Below are 13,431 nucleotides of genomic sequence, written 5' to 3'. Positions count from 1 at the left end.
AACACCTGGGCAGGAACAGTGACTCCCAAGCCTCATTGTGCAGCAGAATCAACTGGGGTGGGGCCTATAAAATCATATTTGTGGGCCTACCTCATGCCTACTGATTTCAAATTCTCAGGAGTGAAGCTTGGGGAATTAGAAGACATTAAGTCAGAAATTCTTGTGTAATTTGCCTGGTACAGGTTGAAAGACCCTGGCAGAGTTCTCCTTGGGATCCCTGTACCTACGGTTTGCTAGGCTCTTCCCAGCGGTGACGTTTTGCAGTTGGACAGTGGTCTTCAGCCAGGTCTGGAAGAGCCACTCAGAACTGCCCAAAGAGATGTAGCAGGAGACTGTGGGTGGGAGGGACCAGCCGAGGGCCATCAAGACTGCCTGGGCAAGGAGGGGTTTGGGAAGGAGCAGAGGGCAGGAAATTCTACCCACTTCGTTTCAGTTTTGCACGTAAACATCCAGCGCAGTGCTTGTTGGCAGAAGGTGTTGAGTAAACAGAAGCCGTTCCCCTCATGTCTGACTGCACCATCTCCCTTCAGCTGTTGCCTTGCCTTCTTCTCCCCCTGGCATTGCTACTGCCTCTGTCATCCTGCCCCACTACACTGCATGCTCCCTCAGAGCAGGGCCTGTGTCCACCGAGTCCCCACAGTCTAGTGCAGGGCCTGCCTGGCTTCATCGCAGGTACTCAATATTTGTTGAGTAAGTGGGTGGGCATGTGACTAGCCACGTGCCGGGAAAGGGGGACCTGGGTGTGGGGGTGTGGAGAGTGAGGGGTCAAGGTGGCTGAGCCACCCAGGCCCAGAAGGCAGGTTTCAGGGAGCCTATAGAGAAGTCTGGACACCGCGCCAGAGTGGTTGGTCTTTCTTTAGCAGACAGCGAGGAGCCACTAGTTTTCTGTGCTGGGAAGAGATAAGATCAAGTTTGGCTTCAGGAAGATTGGTTTGGCAGCAGAGTGCAGAAAGATTAGAGGGGGAAGGGACAGAAGCTGGGCAGCTATTCAGACTCCCCAGTTGTCCCGGGGAAGGAACATGGCTGGAATTGAGACAGTCTTGTAAGCCTTGTTTGGGACAAGGGCACTGGGAGAAAGATGTGGCAGAAGTGGACGCTGCCCGACATGCCTCTCAAAAGGCTGTGATGTAGTGAAGGAGAGAAAAGAGTCTGAGCCTCATCCATCCATCCATGAGTGAGGGGAGCGATGGAGGTACATGAGCAGGTGAAGCTGCCAAGGAATTGTCCAAGGACCCAGGGAGCAGTTTCCAGGGACAGAACCGGTGGAGGGGATCTGCTTTGGAGAGTTGAAGAGGGAACAGTAGAAAGTGGTAAGACAGTGGTAAGAGAATGGGGACCTTGGAAAGGGAGGCAAGGGCTGCAGGACAACTGTTGGTCATCCATTGGCGGGGGTGGGGGTGCTAGGGATCCAAGAGGATGATGGGTAACTGGGGGTGGGTCATTCCCACTGTGATCACTCCAGAGATGTTGGGACACCATTGGTGGTGTATGGCAGGGCAGAGGTCAGCTGGCATGGCGTCAAGATAGATGATGATGGGATCCACCTTTCAGGTGTTGAGGCAGTGTGGGCTGGAGGTTCAGGGAGAGGCAAGAAGCCCTAGTGAGAGTGGGGGAAGAAAAGCAGGATCAGGATAGGGAGAGGAGTTTGGCTATGACAGAGGGGGTGTGGTCCCAGCAAAGCAGAGACCACACACACGCGCGTGCACACACACACACACACACACACGGTGGGAAATGGACTTAGCAAAGCTTGAGAAGGAGGACAGAGAGCATGGGAGGGTCACCACACCTGCTCACTGTTAATTCATTGACAACTCTGGGAAGGGCTTGATGGGGAAGAGGCAGCCACCTTTGCTGCTGTTAGAGAGGCCATCCAGCAGACCCTCCCTGACCTTGTAGTACCAGACCATCATCAGGTCTGGGGTGGGAGTGCTGGGGTGAGGACACTTCTCTAGCACAACATTACAGCCTCACTCAAGGCAGGTCCTCAGTGTAGAACACTGGCTATGTTCAGAGACGGGAAGAGACAGGAGGAGAGGAAGAGTGGGAGCTGGGCCTGGGAGAATCACTCCTACTTCCGGTGCCCTGTCCCCTTGTTGCCCAGTCAAGTCCTTCCAACCCATGTGTGAGGTCTCACCTGCAATTAGGGTGCCTTTTTCTGTGCCCCACTTTGCAAAACCTTTTGCTGCTTCTACTTCGATCTCTGCTTTTTATAGCAAGCTGTGTTCACCATTGGTCTCTCCCACCTGACCTGACTTCTGGGGTCAGGCCCTCTGTGGATGCTCATAGAATGCATTTGGAAGTGAAAAGTAGACAGAAACTTGTGGAGGACTAGAACAGCAGGGAGTTAGGACGCATATTCAGCGAGCTGTACACACTGGAACAGCAGTCCACAGGTTCTCTGAACCTCCTTCCTTCCTTCCTTCCTTCCTTCCTTCAGATATATGCCATCACCTTCACTGTTCAAGGTACTGGGCTTTCTGTAGTAACAAAACACATATGAATCCCAAGAATGGAGATCCTTTCCATTCTAATAAGGGGAGACCCACAATAAACATATTTTAAAAATTTATTTATTTATTTTGAGAGAGAGTGTGAGTGGGAGGAGGGGCAAAGAGAGAGGGAGAGAGACAATCCCAAGCAGTCTCCACACTGTTAGTGCAGAGCCCACTGTGGGGTTAGATCCCACCAACAGTGAGATAACGACCTGAGCTGAAATCAAGAGTTAGATGCCTAAGGACAGGTGCCCCTAAACATAATTAATTAGTAACAAACAGATGTAAAATCCATTCTGTGTTAGAAGGTGAAGTGCTGTGAATAGGAAGGAGAGAGTGCACCTTCCGGTTGCACTCTAAAGGGTAGCCAGGGCAAGTGTCGCTAAGATGAAATAAGAAAAAATTGATTATTTAAAGCTCACCCAATCCTGGTGTGCTATAAGGAGGGCAAAGCGCCTCAACAGGCTCCTTGACTAGGCCTCCTAAGTCTGGGGCCTCGGGAGCTGGGCAGGCGGGTGCGCTTCTCAGAGAACACCACGAGGGGGAGCCCGGACCCCTCCTAGTGCCTTCCGAGCCCTCCCGCACAGCCTTGCAAGCAAAAGTTTTTCTTAAACTAACAATGCCTGTGTAAGGAGGTGCTCGCGCCTGATTGGACGGGGGAATTTTGCAGGTTTGATTCCTTGATTGGACAGGAGGTGTTAGGGGTGGGGAGAGAGCTGATGGTGGGGGATTCCACTCCCTCCCGCGTCAGTCTGGCCGGCTCCGTCCTCTCGTAGGCTCCGCTGTAGCTCGCAATGTGACACCAGGACGCACACGCACTCGCGCGCTCTCCCCAGCTCACACTCCCTCGCCCTCTCTCTCCCATACACGCGCACGCACACACCCACCTCTCCCATAAACACACACACACACATGCACACCCACACCCACGCGCGCCCGCACCGCCCCACGCGCGCACACTCCCGCCCACGCCCACGCCGCGCTCCGGGGAGTCCGGTCCCAGCTAGAGCGCGAAAGGATACGGAGAAGCCACCGGCGGGGAGTGCAGCGGCGCCCCGGGACGCGGCGCCCTCCCCGCGCGGCCGCTTTGGCTTGGGCTCGGCCTGGGGGCCGCCGGCCGGCGATGGCCCCGGATTGCCTGCTGCTGCTCCTCCTGGCATCCGCAGTGGCCGCTATGGAAGGTAACGTAGCCTCCGCGGAGCAAGTTGGCGGCTGGCGGCTGTATCCCCGGGGCTGGTCTGGATGCTTCGCGCCGCCAGCCTCCCGCGACCGGAGGGCACGGCTGCTGGGGAGCCCCGGCCGCAACCGAGCTCGGGGCTGGGGCGGCACCCCTGGCGCGCCCCCGGCTGGCTCTCGGCGCCAGCAGCTGGTTCGCGAAGCCCCTGGCTACCGCGCCCCGGCGCTCCTGGCTGGGCAGCTCGGGTCTCTCGGAGCTCCGGCTCGGCTCGGGGAGCGTGGAGCCCGCTGCATTGCGGTGCAGGCTCCTTAGCTCCGGGGGCGCCCGGTACTGGGGACGAAGGGACGGCTCCGGCCATCCGGCTCCTGGAGTGCGAGCGCCTGTCGGTTCCCTTCCTGTCCCGGCCACGGATGCGCTTAGGTGGCCGTGCGCCACCTCTCCTTTACCTCTGCTCGGGCTCGGGGACTCTGGGCTCGGCGGGCTAGCTCTGAGCGCGGGGACCAGAGCTCTACCCCGGTGCCCCGAAAGTGGCCGCTGGAGGAGAGGGACTGAGTTCATTGGCCGTACCCTCGGGGGACAGTCTGGTGGTCTCGGAGCCCGCGGGAGCTGCATCTTTCCTGGGTCAAGTCGGGGCGAGGCGGACACCTTTGTCGCCTCTTGAGCCTGGGAACGGGGGGTGCTGTGGGTGGGTGGTAGGTCCGGCCGAAACTCGCCCAGCATCGTCTTCGCCCCGGAGGGGAGACTCGCCGGCCAGGAGGCAGCGACACTCCCCCTGCTACTTTAGCCTTGGCTGCGCTTTGGGCTGTGGCCGGGCAAGCGCGCCCCGCGGGCACAGCGCCTGGCGCAGCAGGGAGCACCCGCGCTCGGCGGCGCCCGCGAATCCCTGTGGGAAATCCCTGCCTTGCTCCCCGCCCCCCGCCCCTCCCCCGCCCCTGGTCCCAGCAGCTGAGCGCGGGCCGCAGCCCCTCCTGGGAACGTGGCTCGCCCCCCGAGCCGAGCGGAGTTGCTGGGGGGAAACCACTGTCGGGGTGGTGCGCCGCCACGGCCGGGCTCGCAGCTTCGTTTCCCGGTGGCCGGCGGGTTGAAACTCCGCGGAGGGACTCTGCGCGGGAATGTCGCGCAGCGTTCTGAACTGGTGGCTCGCTGGGCTGGTCTGTCCGGTCCCTCGCAAGCTGTTACCGGTTGCCCAGCGGAAACGCCCCCACCCCAGACACCGTGGTCCAGCGCTCCTGACACCTCCGGAAAGCGCTGCCCTTCTCGGAGCGGAGCTGGGGCGTTCGGGGCCCCAGGGCGGGGCTGATTCCTTCCCCGCGTGGGGAAGACCACGGTGTGCCGCGTTCGTTCTGGTAGCGGCGCGGGGGTGCGACGATGAATGCCTAGAAAGCTCTCACTTGCTTTTCTGAAGATGGTTTTTTGTCTGCCTCCTGCTGCCCTTCCCGGCTCCTGGTCTTTGTGCGGAGGGGATGCATTTTGGGACGTGCGGGGACTAGAGCTGTGTGGAGCGCGGGCGACACCCCGGAGCAGGGATGCTTGGGTTTGACTTACAGAGAGGCAAAGGCGGGAGCAGTTGAAATAGGACAAGAGCAGCGTTTCACACTTCCAAACCGATCAGGACAACCTGGGTGAGCAAGCGTGAACAACGGGCTAGGCGAGGCTGGACTTTGTAGCGTCCAACGTCCTAGCGTCTTCGCGCCCGCCAGAGGGTCAGAGGCTGAGCCTCGGAGAGCAGAGGGGTGCCCACTTTGGGAGCCTGGTCTTGGCACTGGGTCTCCATCGATGAAAGGAGGGCATGCAAGCGAGCAAAATTGTTCGAAGAGCAAGTGCATGGGAACCCACGTCTGGATGCTCGCAGTTGCCTCCGTAGACGCCTTCTTGGCTCCCGGTCGGCTGCTGGGCTGGAGCTGCCCGAGGGAGAGTGCCCTTGTACGGGTGGCGCCCAGCCCTGTATATGCGCCCTGTCACTAGGTGTCCTGGAGTGGCTCCTGTTGTGGGAGTTGTGTTCCTTCTCGGCACAGCCCCAGCAACTTTGCCAGCAGCCTGGCAAGAAGAGCCAGGCTTTCTAAGCTGAAAATCTCTCCAGAAAGGGTTAAAAGAAACACCACATTCAGCAGAATATTAAAGCAGCCCCATCGTCCCTGCTCAGTGCACAGGGATAGTACACACCATTCACTCCTATCTCTCCTCCAGCGAACACAGACAGGTTCATTTTCTCCTCTTCACACGCAGAGCCGCCTTCCCGCCTGCCTGGCTGGGCTGGGGCCAGCGTCATTGGGTTTGTGATGAGTGAGGGATAATTATCAGAAAAGTGGATCAATGAGCTGCCTACACAGACAGCAGATCCCTCCCAAACTCTGCTGTATCTAGGGGTGCCCAAACTCTGCTGTATCTAGGGGCTGGTTTGGCCCCTTAACCTGTCTTTTTCCCCTTAGTGGGGCTCTGATGGAATTGCACTGGGGCAAGCAGCTCCAAAACCAGGCAGGTCCTTAGCCCAGGCCAGGGCAGGAACAAAGGGACAGTGGCAGCCATGGGCCAGTTGGGGACACTTGGCCAGACAGGCAGGCCCCTATGAGATTCTCTGCCTGGGCGGAAGGAAGGGGCTGGTTGACATGAGGTGTGGGAAATCCACACTGAAAGAGAGCACCCCTCCCTTCCCTCCCCTTCCCCATTTCCATTGGCTCTGCTTTGTGGGGAGAGAGAAGGCATTGTGGGGGGCGGGGAGGAGGCTGCCTGGGGCTTTTAAAATCTATTTTCAGAGGAGAACAGGGCAGCCTGGGAGGCAGGGATGCTGAAATCCTCTGGCTTTCCGGACACAGAACCGGCCTCTTAGTCTCCAAACACTTGCCTCTTCAAGCTTAAGTCCTTTCACACTGTGTCTGGGGCTTGTTGAGAATGGGCCGCTGGTGTCTACAAGGGAAGACAACCACCTGCCTTCTCCGAGCTGCCCTTTGGCCTGTGCAAAACAGGCTCTGGAGACCTGGCCTTCTTTTGGGCTGTTTCTGCAGCAGTAGGACGTGTTGGGCTGGCAGCAGAACGCCCACCCTCAGAGTGGACTAAGCATGTTGGCCTTTCTGGGAGGCAGCCATCTGGCATCACTGAAAGCTCATAGCATCTTCCCAGCCCCACCCCTGGCATCCATGAATGACCATATACCTGCAGGTGGCCTCACTGTTTGGACAATGGCTGACCAGAGCTCTCCCAGGAGATCTGCTTTTAGGTGTGGCCTGCAGTGAAGTCCTGGGCTTGCCGTCCTTGAACATACACATGTGTTTGATTTGGTGGTAGATTTCTCAGGACCTGACAAATAGTGGGTTTTCAGTAGGGGCTGTTGATGCATGAATACACAGCTGAGTTACTGTGCTCCTTTGTGGAGCACACCTTAAAATACAAAGGCACTGAGTTACACCATATGCACTTAAATCTCCATTACAAGTTTATGGGGAAAAACCCCCATCCTCAGCCCCTGTGTCTACAACAGGCCAGCAGGCTAGGCACTGATTGGCTCTTTCTGCATTTTATGTTACTATTTCTTTGCTGTGTGTGCATCTGTTTTGGGTATCTGTGAGTGTACATGAGTCTACAAGCAGTAGCAGGCGCCAAAGATTTAAAAAAATGTCTGGGAGAGACAAGTAAATTTGAGGAAATTCTATTAGGTGATTTTATTTTCTATGCATTGTGAAAAGGTGGCTATTACTCAGTGTTTGTGGAGGGACCCCCTCAAGCCAGTGAGTGGAATGCTGGTGAGGCAGGGCAACTCAGCTCTGGGTAATTGCTTGAGAAAATTCTTGGCAGTGTAAACAGCTGCAGAGATTGGACCCAGCCCCAGCTTGAACCTTCTGGGTTGACAGAGCAGAATTGTCACCGGTGATGCCCAGGGACATGAGGAAGGCCTGCTGGGCCACATAGTATCCTGCTCCAGCCCCTCCTGCCATTTGTTGATCTGTATAAAACCAGACCTAGATCCCAGAAGCCCTATCCTGGCCCCTCACAAGTATGGATCCTGATTACCAACATGTGCTTTGGGAAAGGCCCATGAGGCAGAGATAGGATACGGCATCCTGTACAATTGTACCCATCCAGAAGTAATCATTGATAAAACAGATTGGACTGAAGAAGGGTGGTGTCAAGGTGTGCATGACAGCTCCATGACCCCTTCTTCTGGATCTAGTGTGTGGACCCACCCCCACCCCGTTCACTAGAAGCTACCTCTTCTCTAGTTGGTTGAATGAATTTCAGGAACTTGGGGTAGTGGAGGAGGTGTAGGGTCAGGAATGGGGTCTGACTACGGGATGGGGCTGAGATCTACACAAAGTGGAGACAGAGGCTGGATTGTGAAGGCAGATTTTTCATCTTCCAACTCTGTGGCTGGGGAAAATCAGTCCCCTGGGCCAAGTGTCTTTCTCTGTACAGTGGGTCATGAAGCTCACCTGTTCCAACCTTAGAAGTTGGGCAAGTTATATATGTTATGAGGATACACCTGTACTAGTTCAAAACTAGAGATGCTGTTAAAGTCAAAGATATATTTTTATTATTGAATCAAAACAGTCATCTATAACTATTCTATAAGAGTTCTTAATACCACTCAAATTCAGGAGCATAAGTCTTTGGCAGTGTGAGCCAAGGGTTAAAGCAATTTTAAAAGCCAGAAGAGCAGAGTATCATCTTGGGCAGTGGTTCTCAGGCTTCAGGAATCTTCATGGCACCTAGGCAGTTTGTTGTAGGCTCATGGGCTCTAACCCCCAAAGTTCAGCAGGTCTGGATGGAAATCTGTTTCTGGCCTCCCTGTAAAGATCCTGATGTAGCGCTTCCTGGAAACGCTGCCCAAGGGGAGGTTCTCAATGAGGCTGCAGCCAGAAATCATGGGCAGTCTTGCTCCCCTTTGTACTTACTGAGTCAGAATGGCCTGGAAATCTGTATTTTTAACAAAGGGCTCCAGTGATTCAGATGCAGGCCACCTGGCACCAGTATATTTGGGAGCTGCTGGTAATAGCCAGCACTTAACATAGGTGTTGTTCTAGGTACTTTACATAAGTCAGTTCATTTAATCTGTACAACGTCTGTATCAGGTATTGTTATCAACCCTACTCTCCCATTTTTCAGGTTAGAAGACTGAAATACAGAGTAGAGAAGTCATTTGATAAGGTCACATAGCTAGTTAAGTGTCAGTGCACTTGAACCCAGGTGGTCAGATTCTGGAATCTGTGTTCTTAACCATCCATCTTACCTCACCACTTTTGTAGGCTTTGCGTGAAGAAAGGTTCAGATTGGCCTGAATCCACAGGCTGAAAGAATTCTGATGCTAACTCGGCCATTGAGTACTTCATTGATTACTGGGCACTCCATGCTTCCATGGTCATGGGAGAAGGGATGAGTGAAGTGTTCAGATAACCCCAATACTTCAGCTTGAACACCAGTCTCCGTATAGCTCCCTTCCTGCCCCTTCTTCCCACCTCCCACCCTACACACCTACAGACACACACACACACACACACACACACACACACACACACACACTGCTGGAGACCTGTACCACAGCATGGCTTATGATCAGGAATCTAGTGGAAGGACTGGAGTATCTTTCCTCCTCTCCTCTCCCTGCCCTGGCCAGCTTCCCAAAGAAGAAATGATTACTGGCAAGTGTCCCCAAAGGGGATGGGCGTGAGCACCCTGTGCATTCTGGGAGTAGTGGAGGTGGCACATGGGACCCTTACCTGTCTCCACCTGATAGCCTAGAGCACATCCGTCCACCTGGATTTCAGGAGTTTGCATTCCTTGGAAGAGCTCCCTTTATGTCTCCCTCTTCTGCACTAGCCACTTAAGCAACCTGAATATTTCTGTTAGATTTCCATGTCTCCAAAGGTGGTGGAGAAACAGAGCATTGGATGCCTGCCCTTCTGAGGAAATTACTATAGTAATAAAGTAATGCCCTGGGAGAGATTTCATATTTAAAAGCAAAATAGTACATGAGAAATTCCTCAGCTCCTTTTGTGGATTCCATTTCAATTTCAGCAACAGTTGGGGCTCTCGGTCAGAGTGTGTTTGTGCTTTGAGAGGGGGCATTGACTGGCCAAGTCAGGACCACCTGCTCCATCAAAGACCCCTGACACCTGACGTCTGAGCTGCCTCGCTGGCTTTAGGGGATCACTCCTCTGGGGATTAGAGAAATGGGAACACACTTTCCAGGGAGGCCTGGAGGATGGGGAGTTGGCTCTTTGCTAATGGAAAACTGCTTTCCACCTGGCCTAACACACAGGGAGCAACCAGATGCATCTTTAGCTCTCTCCCTCCCTGTGCCTCAGTTTTCTCATTGCTGAATCAGACTAGAGGAGAGGTTGTTAGGGTGGAGAAGGTTAGCAGGGGTTTGGGGTGGGGGCAAAGCACCCACCCTGGGTGCTTCCCAGGGGGAAGCAGTGTAGAAGTAGGAGGTGGACAATTACAGGATGGTCTGGGGCGGTGGGGCATGGTGACCCCCTGGCTAATTGTGGGTGGGGTGTGGCTCCTCACAGACTGGCGGGATTTCTGCAGGGGCAGCTCAGGACCCAATTTTGGGGCACCGGAGATGAGTGAGGGGGAGCGTGGCTGGCATCAAGAAAGGCCTTAGCCTAGTGCCTCCCTCAAGTTCCCTGCTCTAGGGACCTCCCACTGGCCAACAGCAGGCCCAGTCTGTGTAGGTGGTACAGCGGGCCCTGGAGCCACGGTCCCTGCTGGCCACATGTGGTATCACCTGCTGGGTGTCTCTCAGTGCAACTGGCTTGTAAGTTTGCCTCCAACTTAGTGAATGAGAAGGTTTCATTTCCACAGCCTAGAAGAGGCATCTTGTTCACCTGCTCACTCACTCCCCAGCCAGCACGGAGCATTCCTCAGCTCTGTGAGAGAACGAGCAGAGCTGAAGATGTCGGAGCCCTTTACCATACTGTAAGACCCTGCTGACCAGTGGGGCTTCAGGCCAATCTGTTTGCTAAAGAGGAAAGAGGATAAGAAGAAGGACCTGTTTCCCCCTCTGTCACCTGTAGCCATGTTCCGGTCAGTTGAAATCCCAGCAGCACAGACAATGCCATTAGCAGCTGCTTAAGGAGGCTGCACTGTCCCCTCATGGAAGTTTCCCCTAGAGTTCTTGGTAGCAGAGCTGGGCCAATATGGACACGTACAGGAAATTTCTTGAGAATTACCAGAACTCATTTCTGCCTGCAAATTGCACCTGAGGCCCTGATCTCTCCTCTCTCCCCTTCGGCTTCCTGGCAGCAAGTGAAAAAAATGACTGATTTGAATTTAACCTCCTTACACTGCTTCTCCATCCCCCAGTGGAGGTGATAATGAGCAGAGAAATGGGCAGAGGCAGGTGACCAGGAGGGGAGGGGGCAAGTGAGGGGAGCAGGGGCCCCAGGCTGTTGCCTAACATTAGTCTCTGAGGTGTCTTGGGGCTGTGTAAGCTCCAGAGAGTCAAGACAAGGGGTGGGACATAAAAAGAAGAAACTTTCCAGAAATCCTGTACCCTAGTGGCACTAGAACCAGAACTGAACTAAGTTCTTATCTGCCTATCGAACATTTACCACATGCTGGACCCTATGTATATCTTGATCCCCATACGCTTAATATTGAAGCATTCATTCTCCCATTTTATAGGTGAGGAAGCTGAGGCTCTGAGAGTTTAAGTTACTGACTCAAGAACTAAGATGCAAACTCAAGTTTTGACAGGTTTGACAACTCCCCAGGCCTCTGCTTCCCAGTTCAGCACCTTTTCCATTAACGTTACTTATTCATAAATTAAATCAGGGCACATCTATTAAGCACCAGCCGTTTACTGTCCTGCCAAGTGCTGTCAAAGGTACCAGACAGTGCCATGGGTCTCCACATTTAGGTCCTTTGGCCAGGCTCTCCTTTTGCTCTCTGGAACTGCCCCACCTGTGCCCCAAACTGGAAGAAAACCTTTTGTATTTTCCTACATGTACTTTGCCTTTCCCGTGTGCTCCCCAGCAGTTAGATCCCCACTGTGGTCATTATTGGTTTTCTTTTTGCTGGATGTCCATCTGGCTCTTGTCTCTGATGAGCTGTTTTGCTTAGGTGATTGCAGTTTGACATCTGTGGCTGGCTCTTAGTGGTGGGAGTTGGAGGACCTTGGGGAGCGGGGTCACCGTGGGTCTCCTGGAGCTCCGTCCACAGGCCCACCTTCCAGGGGAAGGGAGAGCTGTGGGTGCTTACCTTTGGAGACCCCACCCCCCGGGGTTCTGTCCCGTGGGCCCTGTCCTGCCTGGGGCTGTGTTGCTTCTTGAGTTCTGGCTGTTCCCACCCACCTTGCCAGATGTGAACACCATGACATCAGAGAAGGATGTTGGGATTTAGCATCAGCTTTGAGCATGGAGGGACGTGTGGGAGGATTGGGAGGAGAGCACCTCAGTGTCCTAGTCTCACTGGACAGTGGTCCCCCTGGAGGCTGTGATTGTGGAAAGGGCTGAACAGGAGCACCAGGAATAATTGCAGGCAGCCCTGTTGACAGTGGAGGCTGAGAAAATGCCTTATCTGCGAGAGGCAGCTGGGCCTTGCAGTTAATTATTCTGTTGTTTTCCTCTCGCTGTTTTTGGAGCACATCAAGGTAGGACCTTTGCCCTTGGCTTTCTCATTGAGGCTAAGGCTGGAACTGGGTGGTAAGCTTGGAGGAGGGGAGAAGGAGAGAGGAGGAGCCTCACTGGGGAAAGGTGGAAGGGGAGCCATCCTGGGATGCTTTCAACCCCTTAGGCAATGCGTCCAAATGGTCTGGGTGGAGGAGCACAGGCTGTAACTTTTGGGGCAGGGAAGAGGGTTTCAATAGCATCAGAAAATCCACTGAGTTTTGGCGGATGCCCAGGGGCATGTGTTGGGCACAGGTCAGACCATATTTTGGGTATCAGACCATAGATTGATATTTCGGTTTACCTTGGCCACTACCTGTGAGTCTCTTCCAGCATCTTCATGACCAGTGGAAGACCCTTCACAGTCTAGGTCCTCCTTTTATCCTCTCCTCCTGGCCAGCAGCATCTCCTGCTGCTTCATTCCCCCCTGCTCCACACAGCACACATGCACACACACTCCACAGGTACACACACCCTGAGCAACATCCCTATTTATTTTTTCCCATCTGTGCAGAGGCCAAACTGAGCCTTCTGTTGCTGTGTGCCTCTGGGTCTGCTCCTGCTCACTCTGCCTTTGTTATATTTCTCACCGATCTTATCTTGGCTAACCCTAACTTATTCTTTAGAATTCACAACAGTGGTCACCTTCTCTTGGAAACCTTCCTCCGAGCCCCAGTCTGGATTAGGTGGTCTGCTGGTCTCTACCACAGCTGCCTCTGCCTCCCTCTTGGGGAGCACATTCCCCACTGGTCTATACTTGGATGTTGCTTTTGCTGGATACCCCATAGTGCTGTGAGCCTCTGAAGGATAGGGCTCTATCTTAATTGTCATGATATTCCCAGCATGTACCACATAGGTAGGTAGAATCAACAAGTATATGTTGTGTAAAAACCTGAAATCATGTCACATGTGGTAGTTTAAAACATCTCTGCAAAGTTTTAGATGCCCTTCTTGTCAAAGTATGAAGCCCATTCCTCTCCTCTCCTCTTAAATATGGGTTGGCCTTTTTACTCCATCTAATGAATAGAACATGGCAGAAGTGATCCTGCATAATGTTGGAGGTGAGATCATTGAGGATTCCAGCCTCTTCCCTGCTCTCTCTCTCCTGGCCTGCTTGCCTTTGTGACCCAGCCACCATGTTGTGAGGAAGCCGAAG

At 54.1% G+C, this 13,431-nt stretch overlaps 1 protein-coding gene across 1 annotated transcript in view; it reads left to right on the top strand.

Annotated features, from left to right (window-relative positions):
* Window positions 1-2,702: 2,702 nt before the first annotated feature.
* Window positions 2,703-13,431, top strand: part of EPHB1 (EPH receptor B1) — a 430,256-nt gene continuing 419,527 nt past the window's right edge. The window contains exon 1 of the mRNA XM_043595343.1: window positions 2,703-3,676. Coding sequence (XP_043451278.1) covers window positions 3,619-3,676 — 58 coding nt within the window. The 5' untranslated portion in view covers window positions 2,703-3,618. The remainder of the gene's footprint in view (window positions 3,677-13,431) is intronic.

Source organism: Prionailurus bengalensis, chromosome C2 (genome assembly GCF_016509475.1).
Source record: "Prionailurus bengalensis isolate Pbe53 chromosome C2, Fcat_Pben_1.1_paternal_pri, whole genome shotgun sequence".
Classification (NCBI taxonomy): domain Eukaryota; kingdom Metazoa; phylum Chordata; class Mammalia; order Carnivora; family Felidae; genus Prionailurus; species Prionailurus bengalensis.
The sequence above is the reverse complement of the archived record's forward strand: the minus strand, read 5'-3'. Positions and strand labels throughout refer to the sequence as shown.